General features: G+C 41.9%; 1 protein-coding gene across 4 annotated transcripts in view; it reads left to right on the forward strand.

Moving 5' to 3' along the window:
* Nucleotides 1-19,060, forward strand: part of CLCN5 (chloride voltage-gated channel 5) — a 160,397-nt gene that overhangs the window by 126,637 nt on the left and 14,700 nt on the right. For 2 of the 4 annotated variants that reach the window (XM_041741250.1, XM_041741251.1), the window contains 5 exons: nt 6,766-6,917; nt 9,352-9,451; nt 12,814-13,001; nt 16,348-16,470; nt 17,339-17,545. In XM_041741250.1, the coding sequence (XP_041597184.1) occupies nt 6,766-6,917; nt 9,352-9,451; nt 12,814-13,001; nt 16,348-16,470; nt 17,339-17,545 (770 nt within the window). Of the gene's footprint in view, nt 1-4,449; nt 4,641-5,192; nt 5,308-6,765; nt 6,918-9,351; nt 9,452-12,813; nt 13,002-16,347; nt 16,471-17,338; nt 17,546-19,060 lie in introns of those variants that run through there. The other 2 variants (XM_041741252.1, XM_041741254.1) reach the window with 2 other exon arrangements.

Raw genomic sequence — 19,060 nt, forward strand, 5'->3', positions numbered from 1 at the left:
CAGCGGTTTAGCGCCGCCTTCAGCCCAGGGCGTGCTCTTGGAGTCCCAGGATCAAGTCCCGCATCAGGCTCCTTGCATGGAGCCTGCTTCTACCTCTGCCTGTCTGTCTGTCTGTCTCTCTCTCTCTCTCTCATATGAATGAATAAAGATCTTTTAAAAAAAGAAATATGAACACATGTCCTCAGGGGCCAAACTAAGATAGTGTATTTTTTGGAATTTATTTATTTTTTAATTGGAGTTCAATTAAGATAGTGTATTAAAGCATAGCATGGCCTTGTGATCCTATCCAGGGCTTAGATGGGAGAGTGACTCCCCAACAATCGCTTTTCAGCCACTGGGTTTAGGTAAATGGGAAAGCAAAAATAGAAGTGAAATGGAGGGACGAGTTGATAGAAAGGTCCTAAAAGTGTTGACTAGGTATTGGAGCTTCAACTGTAATGTAGTCTCAAACCTAGAGACAAATGGAATGTGGAAGGGTTCCTAACTTTCTGGGAGATCTAGAATGGATGAGCCAATAAAAAAAGGGAAGGGGCTGCAGGTATGGAAGTGAGAAATGGCATAAGATAGGCTCTTAGTTCTTGCTGTTGAATGAAGGGAAAATTCAAATAACCACAGGATGAGTATCTGCTGAAGTACGCTAGGTAGACTGTTGAATTTTTTGTAGATGTCATTTCAGCCTTGCAAACATACAACATATCCCTGTAAAAACTGAAATACATTTTTAAAAATGGGCCTCTTTTCAGGTCCTGTGATACACACCATCAAGAGCCCTGCCCCATTGCTTTGAGTAATCCTTTCTTTCTTTAGGCTGCTGCCAATAAGTGAGCCATCCTGCAGCTGCCCTATTACTAAAGCAGTTATTTCAGGGTCTGTGTGTGAGGTTTCTTTCTATTCTCTTTCCCCTTGTGTTTTTGTTAGTGTTTAACTAAGTTTGCTTAATCAGTTACCGTTTAGCCCTCCAGGGTAAATTTCTAGTGGCTTTTTGGTTAGGGATTGAAATAAACATTACTCTAAAATTGGATTTTTTTTTCTTATATTTTATGGGGTTGTCTAGTTTCAAGCATCATGTGATTTTTAGGGAAAAATTAGAAAGTAGTTTTCCATAAAAGGAAATGAGCTACATGCATTCGTGTATATGCCTCCTCCTTCAAGCAGTGCATTTCTAAAGACCCATTGTTCAGTTGTTAGACCTAAGGGTAACCTACTGGGAAAGCTGTTTAAATGTTGACTTTTTTCTGACTCGTTTTCTGGACATTTTGCCCAGACTCAAGCAGTGCAAATTACCCTTTAGGGGCTTTTAAAAATTTATTCAAATTGAGATCTAATTGTACTTTAACTTTCATCATTTTCCTATTAGAGTATTGAATTGTTTTATATGTAACTTAGAGCACACTATGCCTTCAAAAACTTACTTGGGTTAAGTTTTACCTTTTTTGGTTAGGGAGGCAAAAATCTAGACTCACTGAAGCACCTCAATATGACATTTAGGGTCCTTGTTTGATTTTACTCTTCCTTTCTTGGCAGAGAATTTACACACCAGAAGCTTAACTCTTAATACAGTTTTGTTTTTTATTTATTTATTTTTTAATTTTTATTTATTTATGATAGGCACACAGTGAGAGAGAGAGAGAGAGAGAGAGAGAGAGAGAGAGGCAGAGAGACAGGCAGAGGGAGAAGCAGGCTCCATGCACCGGGAGCCCGACGTGGGATTCGATCCCGGGTCTCCAGGATCGCACCCTGGGCCAAAGGCAGGCACTAAACCCGCTGCGCCACCCAGGGATCCCTACAGTTTTGTTTTTTAAAAGCCCTTTTGGGGATCCCTGGGTGGCGCAGCGGTTTGGCGCCTGCCTTCGGCCCAGGGCGCGGTCCTGGAGACCCGGGATCGAATCCCACATCGGGCTCCCGGTGCATGGAGCCTGCTTCTCCCTCTGCCTGTGTCTCTGCCTCGCGCTCTCTCTCTCTCTCTCTCTCTCTGTGACTATCATAAATAAATAAAAATTAAAAAAAAAAAATTTAAAAAAAAAAAGCCCTTTTGCATTTTGTTACTTTCTTTGTACCTCAGTAGTTAGTCCCAAAGAGGATCATCTCTGCTGCCATTCTTGACAACTAAGTTTTAAGAATTTACTGTTTCTTTCTAGTAAGTTAAAAAAAAAAAGTGCTAAGGAAAGAAACCAGTTGGATGTGGCATATGACCCACAGTTTAAGCGGTGATCCAGTCAGATATAGGTACTTCCATGAAAGAGTGCAATTTGATTCCTCTCGTGGTTGTAAAATCATTGTCGTCATCATTATTATACACTTAAGTATTTTATTTGTCCTATTCTAAAAATTATGATGGATAGCTAAAAATTCCGAGTCTGCACTTGTGCCAAATGGCCTTCCTATGGTGAAAGTTTTAAAAATGAATATGACACTGTATGTTGACTATGCTGGAATCAAAATTAAAAAACATTGTGGGAGCCACTGACATTTTAGAAATCAGAAAGTGATATTTTAGAAATCAGAAGGTGATCTGATCATATCTGTGTTCCAGAAAGATAACTCTGCTTGTTCCCAAATGTTAATTGTATTATCAGGTTTTTATCAGAGGCTGCCTTACAAATTGGTAAGCATTTCTTTGTCTTATTTTCTCAATATCAGTTGACCTACACCTGGTGGTCTGTATAATGAACATATGCTAGAGATTACAAATTTGGCAGAAAAGGGAATTGTAATTAAATCTCCTTTTAGCTCAAGGACTGCAGTGTAGCTACCAGACCTAGTTGTTTTTTTTTTTTTTTTTGGTTTTATTTATTTATTCATGAGAGACACAGAGAGAGAAGCAGAGACACAGGCAGAGAGAGAAGCAGGCTCCCTGCGGGGAGCATGATGCAGGACTTGATCCCAGGACCCCAGGATCACACCCTGAGTTGAAGGCAGACTCTTAACCCCTGAGCCACCCAGGCATCCCTCATTTTAATTCTTTTCATTAGTGCTAGTTGAGTTCATCAAGAGACTGAGAATGGTGAACTGTACCAAAAGAATACAGGTTTATGGGACACCTGGGTGGCTCAGGGGTTGAGCATCTGCCTTCAGCAGCAGTTGTGGTCCCACGGTCCCAGGATCAAGTCCCACATCAGGCTCCCTGTATGGAGCCTGCTGCTCCCTCTGCCTCTGTCTCTGCCTCTCTCTCTGTGTGTCTCTCATGAATGAATGATAAGTAAAATCTTTAAAAAAATCCCACAAAAAAACAAAAGAATACAGGTTTCATGAAGTCCCTAACATTTGATAAGGTTTTGTTGTATTAACATTTCAGGATGCATGGGGCCCTAAGAAGCGATGAGAGTGACCACAACATTTCAGAGCCCTACATTTAGGTCTAATTATTGGAGCACACTGACTGGATTAATGTTTAACAGCAGCTGTCCTGCGGATTCACTGAGAAGTTAAGAGATGGCTATTTCATTCTCCTTTACTCTATGGGCCTTATCGCACAGTTAATTAAGACCTGCTGAAGAATAGCCTTAGGAATAGGGCCTGGGAAGGGGGAGCTTTTGAAATAATGCAAATGTAATAGTGAACTTATTTTCACAGCTGAAATAGCTAGTATTACCCAGTTTGGATTAGTGAGATCATATTTGATGTTGCTTTCCAGGTAGAGAACCCATACTAAGAAACAGCTCATTTTCTTTCTTTCTTTTTTTAAACAGCTCATTTTCTTGAGGATAATCTGAGTTTTTAAGTTACGAGGTGCTGTAAAAGAGCTGAGTTTGCATTCAGTTTCATTTTTCATAATTTTCTCTAATTACGATGTAGACACAGAAAGACACAGAACATATGTGTGCAGTTTAAGGAATGATTCTAACATGAATGCTCAGGTAACCACTGCTCAGATCAGGAAAAATTACCAGCATTCTGGAAACCCCGCCCTCACCATGTGCTCCATCCAGACGGTGACTCCCCCGCCCTGTTCTGGATAGCTACCATTCTTTTTGTCATTTTCTTGCTTCTCTCTGTGATGTAGGAGCTTACATTTGTATCCTAAAACGGTGTGATTTAGGTTTGCGTGGTTTTGAACTTAGATGGATAGAGCCGTGTTATGTGCTCTCATATCTCGCATCTTTCACTCCACATTGCACGTCTGAGATTCTCTCTGTGTTTGTACTCTCCAGGGCATCATTTTCTTCAAAAAGCCTTTTTTTTTTTTTTTGTATTTGACTCTCTCCCTTTTTAACCCAGGACCCCTGTAACTCTTCTAAATGCTTTCAGATATTCCTGCCTTGCCTTCTCAGATTTTTTGCTAAATAACGTCTAAAGACAGAAACTTGTCCATATCCCAGTTTTGTGAACTGACCCGACTGCCCCAGCCCGACGGCATTTGTTTAGATGAGACTACATCTTTAAGGCTTCTGTGCTCAGTTAAAAATCTTCCTTTCTCCAAGGCTGGTCCAAGGGTCTGGTCACATGACTCCAACAGTGACATCACATTCTGACCGCCGGGAACACTGGTGCTTTAGGTGGCAGAGAACGCAGCAAGTGCCCTTCTCAAGCAGTTAATACCGGGGCTCCTTCCATAGAAGCTCCGCAACCTTAATGACCAAATGCGGGCTGCCAAGGTTATTTCTTCCTTGAGGCAGAAAAAAAGAAGGCTGTGATTGAAGGTAAGCAGACCTGAGCCCAGTCAAGGACCGACGTGTGACCCCAGGGAGACCGGGATCTGGAGAATCACAGTCTGTTGTCGGCTTCTAATCACTGCCTGCTCTTTCAGAGCTGCCTGACAATTTGTGTTTCTAACAGGAGACTATCTACAAAGAAGGATGATGCAGTGCTCATGTTACCTGGTGATGTAATAGGATTCTTTCTTTCCTGTTGGGAAGCTGTTGCAGATCTTCATTTTGTCTTAATGTCCTTAAGAGCTGGGGGCCTCATTTGATATAGAGTGTAACATTAGATAGCTAGGGAGTGTTTTTAAAAATCAATTTTACAAAATCCTCTCTCAATTTCTCCTGAAAGCAGAGCCCTTAAATCAGAGCAGATTCATTTGGAGCATTAACCTGCTTTAAAAAGTAAATTCCTGGTTGTTTGGTGTCCTGGGTTCATGTCAGCATTCGTCTTGAGAATTGAAATGGCTTTTTTGTTTTTTTGTTTTTTTATTTTTTTTTATTTTTGCCCCTCTCACCATACTTTATTTTCTTTCTGTCCTCATTTCCTAGCTGGCTGTTTCCTTCCAAGCTCTCAAACATACCAGCATTAATCTTTATCAGTATGCCACTGACATGATAGGAAATGCTGGGCTGGTGATTCAGCAGCCAACCATTTTACAGTCAGGTAGGCTTGAAGATACGGAAAGGACTTTGGTTAGGGGTTTTAAGATTAACTTGTTCCCCTCCTCCACTCCAGTCCCTTCCCCACCCTCAATATGATTTGGATTCTGCAGAGCTTTTCCTTTTAAGTGTGTGTATTGCCGGCATGGCACACTGAATTAGATATTTGGAAGACTGACAGTTTGTAAATCAGGTACAGCTTGGGTGTTAATTCCCACTTACCCTATGAGAGTGCTGAAGTTGTCTGTGGGAGTTTAGAGTGAAGATGGGGATGCAGATGGGGGAACTGGGTGTCAGCTCAGGCCCACTCTGGCCATCCCTGCACAGGGATTCATCACCAAACAGCCTGGATAAAGCGTTGCCCCTGCTAAGGTTGATGCTGCAAATATGATCTTTGACTGGTGGTGTTCAATGATAGCATTACTGTGCATTTTTCCTCAGTGTGAATTTGTATAAATTCCTGAATACTACTTTACATTTTGTGTTTAATAGAAAAAAAACCTGTTTTACCAGAGGATGGTGGAAATATTTTGAACAAGTGTGTCAAACAATACTAAGTAACCTTGTGTGTGTACAGCTTCTGAGTTTGAATACTTCTTTCTCATCCCCACTGTTTGGCAAATAAACTTTGATTCCGCTGATATTTATTGAATCTTGGATATGTATTAGACATGAGAAGGCAACAATGATATAGGGCTGCCCTCAAACAGCTTCCGGTCTAGAAAGGAAGACAAAACATTTGCATAAGTAATTATAATAGAAGCTCTGAAAGCAAAGCAGGTAAAGGATTGCGGTTGGGCAAGTGGATATGTTTCTTCCATTGAAGGATCAGGGAGGGACATTCCATCGCCAAACCATGTGCTGGTTACTTGTAAGTCTTAGACTGTTTTGACATACTCAGTAAAAGTTTCTACAAGCCCATTACATCAGGGATCAAAGTCTTCCACCTATCGAAGAGAAATATGTACATTCCAGCCAGCTTAACTCTTGAAGAGGCTGACATGCTTCCTTTGGAGTTCGCACTCAGGCAAAAGCCACCTCCTAGAATTGAATTACTACTGTCTTATACATGCAAAATGGTTTCTGATGTGATATGTCTGCAAAGGCCTTTGACCCTTTTGTCTCCCTTCCAGAACAGAAACTGAAATACCTAAGCTGCTCTGCACTCCTGTGTTTTTTTAGTAAATCCTTTCCCTTTACATTTCAACTCCTGTCAATTCTCCCTTTTTACTGTCCTGCTCATCTGTCCCTGTCCATTCATACTGCCTTAAGGCACTAATCATTTTGTGCATAGACCACAGAAACCTCTAAATGTGATGGATATTCTCACCAATTATTACAGTCCTTTATTAGCACACCCTAACTGTAATCATCTGATTGTTTAAGGACCCAACTTTTGGTACTCAGAAAGGAGGTATTAAAATGTTTAGAGTTACTAATGTCTGTTTCCTGCTCAATACAGAGGACAAGTCATACAATGGTGGAGGAATAGGTTCTTCAAATAGGATGATGGACTTCTTGGAGGAGCCGATCCCTGGTGTGGGGACCTATGATGATTTCAATACAATTGACTGGGTGAGAGAGAAGTCTCGAGATCGGGATAGGCACCGAGAGGTAAGCTGAGAAATGGGACAGGAGTTAAGTGTCAGGAAATAGCAGGGGAAGAGGTGGAAGATACATATTCTTTATATGTATGCTTTCCTTCAGCTCTGGCTGGGGCTGAAGCTGGTGTCTACTGGCAATGTAGGATTTTATTTTTTAAATTTCTTAAAAGATTTTATTTATTCATGAGAGACACAACAGAGAGAGGCAGAGACATAGGCAGAGGGAGAAGAAGGGTAACTTGATACAGGACTCAATCCCAGGACCCTGGGATCATGACCTGAGCTGAAGGCAGACACTCAACCACTGAGCCACCCAGGTGCCCCGAAAAGGGGCTTCTTTTAAATCAATAAAAGAAAAAAAAATCTCAGAGCCTGGTGTTTACTGAAGCATATGGGATAAAGTCCATGTGAATTATGACTCTGGTACAACCATAAAAGGAAATGTAGGCATTCAACTCAAACCCATAAGACCAAATTCAAATTGAGGACATTAATTTAATATGACTGGTAATAGTTGGTGTTAATGGCTATGGCACAGATTCTTTTGATTTTGGTGAGAGAATTTCCCCCATTTTTCCCTTTCCAGAGTCTGGTGAAAACTTCTTAAAGCAGTTTGCCAAGGTTGTTTGCCTTTAACTCGTTGTTGTGTGTCATTTAAGTCAGGGGATCACAATTTCTAGCTCATGTCAGGGCCACACAGAGAACTTCAAAAGGTAGGGCCTGAGCCCCAGCAATCCAAGGTCAATGGGTGATCACAGAGGCATTTCTTCCACCAACCTGAGGTGGGGTTATTTTTTTCTTTCTATTTCTGCTTTGAGTTCAAATTTAAAATTTGTTTTCTGAGTTCGTCCCATTCTCTCCTGAGTTTATGATTCCTTTCTCTCAGAGCCAGGTAAGTCTCCTGATAGTCAGGTTCAGATCAGTTTTTATTCCCAAGCCATTCCTGGCTCCTGGCTGGTTTTCTTATGATCACCTGAACCTAGGAGTCAGGTCGCCCTAGGTACAGGTTTTGGGAAATTCCTCTGTAATCTTTGGACTTGTGATAATCTCACTGAGTTTTCTGTCCTAACTGAAAAGGGGGATTGCTACAAAACACTATGTTTCTTCATAAAATTTCTGCTATATGGGAACACCTGCACATCTTCTATCATATTAACTCATCAGGCCAGCTTTAATATTTCCGCCATCTGTAATTCGGAGCTCAATTTGTCATTAGTTGCATGTTCAGCATGTTATTTACATGGTAAAGGTCACCTGGGTTCTGACAAGGGCATATTTCCCACCATATAAAAGTGGCCACAACTGCGAAACATTACGCCAATGAATAATAATCCAAAATCAATTAGAATTTGTTCATCAAGTGTTCAAGTGTTTTTTTGCATTAACTGTTAATCATCAGAATGGAGATATTATCCCAGAAAAACATTACCTTATCTTCTTTCAGCACTAAAACTGGAAACTTTAAAGTCATAGATCAAAACGAATTATTAAAATGCTTTAAAAATGTTTATAGTTATCATGATTTGTGAGGCCATGGTAGCTGAAGTTGGGGTAATGAAGTCACAGTTTCAAAGATGAGAAGTAGAGGTGCAGGGAAGGGGGAAGTGCCAATGACAGAACTGTCAGAATGCTTGGTTTTGAAATGTGGGCACCAAAGAGGTCAGGTGAATGAGACTTTCCACCCCTTTCGATTAGCCTCAGATATTCCCAGAAGATTTTCGAAAATAAAGGAGATGCATTTCTGATACCGCGTAGTATCTGTGATCAAATGTGGGGAGCAAGTATTGGAACTTGCCTGACCTGAAGCACCACCCTAGATAGGAAACCTCACATTGTACTTTCACCACTCAAACATGCCCATGTTTGGTGATTGGGGAACAGTCAGACTATTTGCTGGGAGTCAAGAGACCATCTTAAGGTATCAGATGTCTAGGGCAGAAAGAGACCACTGCAAAGAGCAAAACAAATTGAGGTAACACAAAATAAGCACAGCTGGTTGGGGAATCCCTAACTAAGGTACCTGTGGCCATGGCGACACTATGGATAAAGTTGGAGCTCACTAAACCTCCCAAGTTCGGGGATCCCTGGGTGGCGCAGCGGTTTGGCGCCTGCCTTTGGCCCAGGGCGCGATCCTGGAGACCTGGGATCGAATCCCACATCAGGCTCCCGGCGCATGGAGCCTGCTTCTCCCTCCGCCTGTGTCTCTGTCTCTCTCTTTCTCTCTGTATGACTATCATAAATAAATAAAATTTAAAAAAAAAATAAATAAACCTCCCAAGTTCTTGATGAGGTTGGCTCCGCCCAAGATTATTTGAGAAGTGACTCTAAATTGGTCTCTCTGCCTCCTGAAGAGAGTTGCCTTTGTGTTTCTTTATTGTGCATCTTCAAGTGAAAAAGCAAAGGTGTGTATAGAGTGTACCCAGTGTTTCCTCATTTCTCCCTAGATTACCAATAAAAGCAAAGAGTCCACGTGGGCCTTAATTCACAGCGTGAGTGATGCTTTTTCTGGCTGGTTGTTGATGCTCCTCATCGGGCTCTTATCAGGTAAAGTAAAGCTATGTTTGTTTCCTAAACAAATCTCCTGCAATTGTGCTGTGCCCTTCCCCCAGGCCATGAACTGAGTAAAATGCTGAGCTTTACTGTTTTCCTGCATGAAATAAATGGCTGGTGGACCTTGAGGAAGCTTAGGGTTCCCATCTGTAAAGGGATTCTAATATAGCATCCCCTTCCTTAAATAAATGAGGTTAAAGGAGGAAATGTATCTAAATGCATTTGTATGCCATAAAATATTGTAGCCATTTTAAGGTGCTGTTAGCATTGCCTGCCAGTGATTGTCATGAGGAAGAGCCCTTCTGTTAGAGAAGATCAGGGTTTGTTGTTGTTGTCATTAAAGATTTTGTTTATTTGAGAGAGACAGAGACAGAGACAGAGAGAGTGAGTATGAGCTCAGGAGCAGGGGAGGGGCAGAGGGAGAAGCAGACTTCCCCGATGAGCAGGGAGCACCCTTGATCCCAGGACCTAGAACCTGGGATCATGACCTAGCTGAAGGTAGATGCTTAACTGAGCCAACTAGGTACCCCAAGATAATCAGGGTTTTTTTTTTTTTGAAAACACGTACTACATGGGGTTTATAAGAGGAGATATAAAAAGAGAACTTCCCAAGAGTTTTTTGTAGCTATTTCTTAAACATCTGCTCTCTCATTTGGTAATGAAGAACAGCATAGAAGATGTGGCCCATACCCTCAGGAAACTTACAGTCTCATTCTTTTGTGCTGGCAGAGGAGTGGGAGGGTACCACCTTTTCCTATTTTCTCCATCAACCTCCTAAGCCACTCCAAATAATAAACAGTCTGACTAGGAACAGTATACTTGCAATGCCCATACAACTTTAAAGCAGGCTCCCAAGCAGGCTTCCCCTCCCACAGGGGAAGCAGAAAAGCCAAGAATACCTGGCAGAAATGCTAAGGGTTGTATCCTTCTGACATTAAAAGATGGGCCTAGGAAGATATGGACTATTGAGCTGAAACAGAAGATAGGTAGGAAACCTGGAGGCAGATGGGATAAAATGGCCTTTAGCATGGGCACTACTTTGTAGCTACTGGGACTGGAATCAGCCCTGCCACTTACTAGTTTTGTGACTGTGGGCAAGTTTCTTAATCCCTGGGAGCTCTAGTTTACTGATCTGTAAAATGGGGCTAGTAAAAGTAGCTGTCATCCACATGTGCTATGAGGACAGAATAGTAAGTAGATGAGATCTAGCACAGACAGTACTCAGCGTGGTGCCCACAATTGTTAACAACACCGCTGCTGTTACCTAGAGAAAATTTATGAGCCGGGAAACATAAGATGATTGCTGCAAATGAAGAAAGGCCCAGGCATAGCTGAGTTTTCAAAGATTATCTAGGGAAGGAGTCAGCAATATTTTCTGGGTAAAGGGCCAGGTAGTGAATATTTTAGGATTTGTGGCCCAAATGGTCTCTGTAGTGCAAAAGCAGCCATAGACAATAGGTCAAGAAATGAGCATGGCTGAGACCAAGCAAAACTTTATTTACAGGCACAGAGGCACATTGGACCCCTGGTTCGTAGTTTGCCAACCTGTGGTCTAGGGTGTTAATGCTATCCCTCTGGCTCTCACAGGAGAGATACCATGGTTGGGCCAGTTTAGAGCTGGCTGATGACAGACCAAGTGGTCTGTAATGCTAAGTATTGCTGAGAAGCTGAAGGTAAGGAAGAGAGCCGAGAAAGGTTATGTAGTTTAGCAGTTAGGAGGATACCAGTGACCTTAGAAACTGATCTCATAAATATTAGGAGTCAGATTTCAAGGGGAAGCAACCGGTGTAGAAGTTTTGGAGGTATTTGGTGGTTACTGGAAGGCAAGAAGGGACAAAGGCTTGAGATGGTAACGAGGACAGGGGAAAGCATTTTGTTCTGTAGGGTAGGGGAAAGCTGATAAAATTGGTAACCAGGGAAGAAGGGTCCAATTGGGAAAAGAAGGAGAAATAGCAGGAAAAGGGAAGACAGGATGGAGGGTACTGCCGTTAGGTTGAATAAGACACAGGCACTCGAAGCAACCAGAGGACAAGCCAAACTCTGTAACACGTGTTAATTTTCTGAATCTGTGCACTAAGTGCAGTAAGAAGTAGAAGGCGGGGAAGGTGGGCATGGCCAAGAGGAGGTGTCAAAACAAGGTGTTAGATTTGACTAGGTTATTCAAGTATGTAAATAACCTCTGTTAAGACTTTTAGCACCTACCCAAACAGACACATGACATGGCCTCCGGCCTGTTGGAATGTAGGTGTAATATCCTCAACTTTTTAATGTAGTTCTTGTCACTAGGTGACCAGTGAATATTTTTCTTTCCCTTGCACACACAGGGCATTTTGTTTTTAAGCATTGCAGAGCAACAATAGAAGCAGTGTGTCCGAATGCAGGAACAGTCTGGGAATTCAGGGGCTGTGAATTTTATGATGTCTTTGCTATTTCCCTAAAGCATGATTCTAGGCCGGTTTCATTTCTGTATGCCAGAGTTTCTGCATCTGGACGACAGAAATGATGAGAAGGCCAGAATCTAAAATACTGTAACTATCTTAACCCAACCAGTCTATTAACCATAGCACATAATCCCCCATTCACTATTCATTTTCTCATAGTATTCTTTGATGGCTGTTCTGCATATAATACTGGTTGCTCCTTTTTCATGAAGAAAACTTCAGAATGTTCATGTTCCAGGCTCAGAAGGCTTCGACATTGTCTATAGCTTCATCTAAGCTTCCCTGGGCATCACAGTTTGTGCTTTGCCAGCTTAATTTCTCTTAGCCTAGAATGCCTTCCTCCCACCACTCAGGTTCACTCTCCATGGAGCAAAATTGCTAACAAGGCCGAGCTCTCCTCTCCATTGCATTCATCAGCCCCCTTTCCCCAGCCAGCCATCTCAAACAAAGATTGTATAATATTCTTCAATGCTGGCAGTTCACATTTTCCCAATCGTATGTCAATAGTGAGAATAAAATGATTTTTCATAAACTTGACTGTCTTCATGGATCAGTAGCCATGAACTGTAAGTTAAAGCAGAGTCTTTGCTGCACAAATCAGCTAAAAGGCAAATCCACTTGCCCCTGGCTCCCACCAGACCCCTTAGCCCTCCCCTAACTCCCCACCCCCCCCCAGCCATATAGAAATTCTCCAGACATGGTATTCAATGCAGACAGTGTTTTGTGTTTCTTACCCCCCTTGACTAGGCATTTAATGACAAAATCTCTTAGGGGTGGTAGATGGAAATCAAGCAGACAGACCATCAGAAGGAGATTGCAAGGGAACCTGAACGTTTATACTTGTCTGTTGTTTTGATGCCTTTTCGCTTGTTTCCTGTGACAACTTTGGCCTTCCCTTCCCTCACCTCAAATCAGGTTCCTTAGCTGGCTTGATAGACATTTCTGCTCATTGGATGACAGACTTAAAAGAAGGCATATGCACAGAGGGATTTTGGTTTAACCATGAGCACTGTTGCTGGAACTCTGAGCATGTCACCTTCGAAGACAGAGACAAATGTCCTGAGTGGAATAGCTGGTCCCAGCTTATCATCAGCACGGATGAGGTAACATGTTGCGAAGATTTTGGAACCACTGATTTTTATTCCTACATTCACTTAATTTCTTATACCGCACTCACAGCAATTGTAGAATGCAATGATTTTCCTTTTCATGGAAAGGGGAACCAGTGCCAGCTGCCTTTCTCTGATTAAAGTGCAGCCCCATTTCCATTGCTTCTGCCATGTGGAATTGTTTGATACTTACACAGTGACCTAACATTTTTGCTTGTCTTAAACAGTCCTGGTATTTCTTAGTGGTTAGTATATGGTGTCACTGAATCTGGCTTTCTCTAATAATTTCAGTAAAGATGGCAGAGCCAGCCAACAGGTACACTCTAATTTCTAACAAAGAGTGGGTTAAAATTGTGTCTGTTGTATTGACTCCAAAAGTAATTTTCCCCTGCACATTGCATTAGAACATTAAAAAAAAATCAGGATCCATTCCATATCAAAATACCAGAAACATAGGAATAATATTGCCCATAGCCTTCTTTGGAGATGAAATCATTATTTTCATTTGTCCTTGTCTCCTAGCAGATATTTTTCAGTGTAAAAGTAACTTTGTTTTTCAGTTCCTTCCCTTTCTATTACCATGTGGGCTTTAACTTTTTAAAAAAATTTTATTTATTTATGATAATCACAGAGAGAGAGAGGCAGAGACACAGGCAGAGGGAGAAGCAGGCTCCATGCACCGGGAGCCCGATGTGGGATTCGATCCCGGATCTCCAGGATCGTGCCCTGGGCCAAAGGCAGGCGCCAAACCGCTGCGCCACCCAGGGATCCCTATACTTTAAATTTTTAAGATTTTATTTATTTATTCATGAGACACACAGAGAGGCATAGACACAGGCAGAGGGAGAAGCAGGCTCCATGCAGGGAGCCTGAAATGGGACTCCATCCCAGGTCTCCAGGATCACACCCTGCGCTGAAGGTGGCGCTAAATTGCTGAGCCACCTGGGCTGCCCTATTTATACTTTATTTTTAAAACATTTTTAAAGGTTTTATTTATTTATTCATGAGAGACACAGAGAGAGAGTCAGAGACACAGGCAGAGGGAGAAGCAGGCTCCCTGCAGGGAACTCAGTGCGGAACTTGATCCCAGGACTCTGGGATCATGCCCTGAGCTGAAGGCAGATGCTCAATCATTGAACCACCCAGGTGTCCCTATATTTGTACTTTTAAAATGCGTTTTTATTGCTACTTTGGTCCACAATTGAAATGGTGTGTATGTACGTGCATGTGTACACATGCACACATACAATCAAGGGAAAAGAAGGATAGGAAAATAATGAAGTCAGAAATAAGAGTGTTTATGTACATAAATGATTGTACACACTGGCTTAGGGAGAGAGCTCAATAAAGGAGTTGGATACATACCACAAATGTGAGAGGGTTTAGATCTGTTCTTCTCAAACTGGCTTAAGGTCAGTGGGCTGGTGGGTTGGTGAAACCACAAGATAAATGCTATGTGCCTTCTCAGAAAATCAGGTGGGGTTTTTTTTTGCAGAATATTTTTCTAAAATTACATTTAATTACAAAGGAATGCAAAATTCCCATGTTTGTTAAGATAAAACAATCTCTGTTTCAGCTCTGCTCCTGAGTATTCTACCCCCTACCCTCTCTCCTAGATTAGGAGTACTTAGGTAGAAAAGTTTGAGAAGCCCTGGAATTTAGGGTGAGTGTGTGTGTGTGTGAGAGAGAGAGAAAGAGAGATTCCTGTGCCTCTTTTTTTTTATTCTTTTATTTTTGAAGGAATTATGGATTCATAAGAAGTTGCGAAACAAGGGGGGGGTCCCCTATACCCTTCACCATGCCTCCCCTCAATGGTAACATCTTCTATGACTACCGTGTAGTAGCAAAACCAGGATATGACCCACAGATTTTATTTTACCAGTTTTGCATGCATAGATGTGTGTGTGTGTGTGCAGTTCTCTGCAATTTTGTCACATGTGTATATTTGTGTAATCACCACCACAGGCAAGATACAAAACTATTGTTCCATTACCCTGAGGTCCCCCCATGCTACCCGCTTAGAGCCATGTGTATACGTGGTTTAGTAGTCCAAGTGCAGCTTTCAAACTGGAGCTTGAGATGGTCTCAAGTGACAGATTTCTCTGGCTGTCATTTCTTATGAATGAAATCCTTACACAGACTCAAGCTTTTAGAATCTAAGAGTTCTGCTGCCCAGCACTTGGGCCCCAGGTTTCTGCCTCTAGGCAGTTTTAGCTACTTGCCCTAACACTCCCTCTCCCCGCCTCTGGAGTCTTCTTCCTCCCTAGCTACATTCAAAAGGCCAAGAGAGAGCAATTATCTATTCCTCTGAGGGACGAAAATAATGGAAAACTTGTGTCAAAGCTGTAACTCAGGAAAAAAACAAAACAAAACAAAACCCTGAGCAGTTTGGCTCTCCTTGTCTAGGTCAGTGAATTATTTGAATAATGTTTTATGTTTTAAGAAGTCAGAAGTGCAGTGAGTTTTGTGTTTCATGTAATTTGAGTGAGTTTCAATTTCTCCTATTTTTATCAGTAAGCATAATCTCCTGTTGTTCAAAATAGATTTTTTTTTTCCTAGTAAGATGTAACTATCTGCATGCCCTTTATGTTGGTGACTCCTTATTAGTGGTCAAAATTGGATTTATTTTCTGGCAGACTTCATTATCCTCGGTGGATAGTCCCCAAAATATACTCTCTCTATTTTATGAATAGCTGTTCTTGTTTTATTGTTTGGGATAGCTTGCATCTCACTGGTTTTGTTGCGTGGTCACAGCCTGAAACTTTCAACTCACATATACTTGTTGCTGAATCTGATAGCAGAATGCTCTCAAAAGATGTGGTGCTTCTTTATAGAACCTCACTGTGTGTTTTAGGAAAAACACTCAGGAAATTTCAACACTGTAACCTCCCCTGAGAATTTGACACCAAGGCAGGTATCCAGCTGGTCTTCACTTCAAATGTGTAGCCAAGGTCCAGCCATCTCAATAAAAGAGCTTTCAAGACTCTTCATAAAATTGACATAAAATCAGCTCTCTTTTGACCACAAAGCCTATCCAAGCTCTCATATGGAATCTGAACTCACAACCTTGTTTGTTTTTCATTCTCATCCATCCTTAGAAGCTGGTGGCAGTTTCCTTTGGGTATAGCCAAGCCTCTCATTTGCAGTACCAGGTGGGCGGACTAAGTGTCTCAGGAGTTGCCTCTGCTGACCATCCTGGGAGGACCCTTTTGAGCGATTTGATCTTGGTCTTTTTTCTTTCTGGCCTCACCTCCCAAGAACCTCTTCCTCAGAAGTACTGCATGCCTCACTGAGGCTGCCCTGGACTAAAACAAGCTTCTTTCTTTTCCCTCTGTTCCAGGGAGCCTTTGCCTACATAGTCAATTACTTCATGTACGTCCTCTGGGCTCTCCTATTTGCCTTCCTCGCTGTGTCTCTTGTCAAAGTGTTTGCACCTTATGCCTGTGGCTCTGGAATTCCTGAGGTGAGTCTCTAAATGGCTTTATAAACCATTAATAATAACTAATCCTTCCTGGACCAAAGCCTTTAATTTGTGTTCTAGCAGGTACCACGATCTGCATGTGTAACGGGATCAGGCACTGAGGCAATCTGGAGTCTCCCTAGGTCTTCCCTCAAGTCTTCTTCCAGCCTGGGTCACCTGGACACTAATGGGGGTTAATTCCTAGCCCCCTGGGGGTATCCTGGCCAACCAGGCCCCTGGAAGACCAACCCCTGCCCCCTGCCCAAGATGATTAAGGGTAGAGCCCAATATTCTGGCCTCAAAACTTAGTGGTAATTGTCAGCTTCATTCAAGCAGGACAAAGAAAACTGTTTTTGCTACATTTCCTATAATATGTTGTGGGCTAGCAGGAGGGTGGTTGAAATCCTGCTTCTCACTACTTTGGGTTTAGATTGCTTGACAGTGGCTGAAACTGCTGAGATTTGAGGTTACCCAGATGACCTTGCCCCTCTGTTTCCTGACCAAGTCTTAGTTACAAATGTCTTTGGCAGAGAATCAAGGCTATACTAGCCTGTAAGGATGTAAGTAAGGAAAACACCCTCCTACTCTGCCTCCCCTTCTCCATATACACCCACTCCCATGCTTGCAATATTCCCTTGCCCAGCTAGCACATGCCCGCCCCCCCCCCCCCAAAAAAAAGGAACTTGAGAGCTTGAACAGTTCTTGGTTTCTTGGGCTCCTGGGCTCCCTCCCAAATTGGGGTCATGTAGGTCAAACATTTATATGTCACTTGTTCAAGAGGTGCGGTTTCTATAATGAGGTCCAGACTACTGCCTCCCAGCCTTGTCTACTTGCTTAGTCTGTATTCAATCTCTCTGTGTTTGACCTGCAGATAAAAACGATCTTGAGCGGTTTTATTATTAGGGGCTATTTGGGTAAGTGGACCCTGATTATTAAAACCATCACGCTGGTGCTGGCAGTGTCATCTGGCTTGAGCCTGGGCAAAGAGGGCCCCCTAGTGCACGTGGCTTGCTGCTGTGGGAACATTCTGTGCCACTGCTTCAACAAATACAGGAAGAACGAAGCCAAGCGCAGAGAGGTAACAACACATGGCCTGAATAGTCTCTCTTTTGGTGAGAGCCTGAGTGGTACAACCTTAGGGATGAGGATTTGGGGACTCTATGCTAGAGTCAGTACAAATCCCCTTTGACTCAGCAGTTCTACTTCTAGGAATTTATCCCATAGACATCCAAGTTTTTGTGTGAACAAAGGGATATGTGTGGGGCTAGTGGGTGTGGCATTTGTCAGGATTGTGGTAAAATGAAACAATTGCCATGTCCATAAACAGGGGACTGATTGAATAAATTATATTCTGTACATACTATAAAATATCATGCGGTCATTAAAAAAAAAAAGATAGCCTTATGTGTATTGATGGCTACAAAACATCATTAAGTTTCAAAAACCAATTTTGGAATACTGTGGGGTATAGAACAATTTCATTAATGCTTTTTTAAAAGTACATATATGTGCACTTAGAAAGAAAACATCTGGAAAGTGGTTTTACTCTAAACTGTTGAAAATGGCCACCTGTGGTTGAGTGGGAAAGTGAAGTAAGTGGTAGTGAAGAAGAAGTAAAGACTTTAACTGCAATGACTTGTATTACATATAACTCTATACAAGTTGTGCTGTTTGATTACAGAATAAGTTACAAAAATAAGAGAAGACTTTAAAAATAAGTCGTTTATTCCTGTGAACAAATATAAGCTCAGCATGTGTTTCATATACCAGGTTTTCCATCTTTTGTTTCTACCTAATGCCACACTGAATGGGTTTCTCTGAGTCTAGGATCTCTCCCTCTGCCTCAACCTTGCCAAAGTAGGCCCACCACAGCATCTCTGTAGCTGTTCTCATGTTCATGCAGTTCTTAATGTATATCATTTTGAGGAGGAAGAATAGTTTTTAGAAATGTTCCAAGTCATTGATTACTTTTATCCTGCTATAATTAAGGATTTCAGAAAATAATGGTTCTTGCTTGGTTTTCCTTGAATTACACAGAAATCACATATGAAATGGGTCAAGACCAAGATCATTTCATTAGAAAGGATTTTCACCAAATTGGAACTTAGCGATTTATTTGAAAAACAAAACCAATAAGGCCCAGAAGGAAACTCAAAGATGTTGAAATTTCAAATATGGAATAGATTTTGATAGTTCAAGGGAGAGAGTTCTTGGCTGGGGAAGAAGGCTAGCAGGAAAGGGAGAGAGAAATCTGAGTCCATTGTTTGTAGAGGGGCATAAAGGCAGTATCAAGCTGGTGAAGTTGTTAGATGGGAATAATGTATAACAGAAGCCAAAGACGTGAAAAGACCACTTTAGCTGGCAAGAGTAAAGTGTTGACTGTGGCCAGTCTACGTGGGTAGGGGTGACTTCAAAACTATAGATTGATGGTTACTTTCATTCCATAAAATTGGCATTTTTGTTCAAACAGTTCCTTATAATATGAGAGGGAAGTTCGGGCTGTTTCTCTGTATAGATGTCATGTATTTCTCTAACTAGACTTGTGAATATTTGCATCTTGAGTTCACTTCCTATTGTTTATTTAGACTCTGTA

Source organism: Vulpes lagopus, chromosome X, assembly GCF_018345385.1.
Source record: "Vulpes lagopus strain Blue_001 chromosome X, ASM1834538v1, whole genome shotgun sequence".
Lineage (NCBI taxonomy): Eukaryota > Metazoa > Chordata > Mammalia > Carnivora > Canidae > Vulpes > Vulpes lagopus.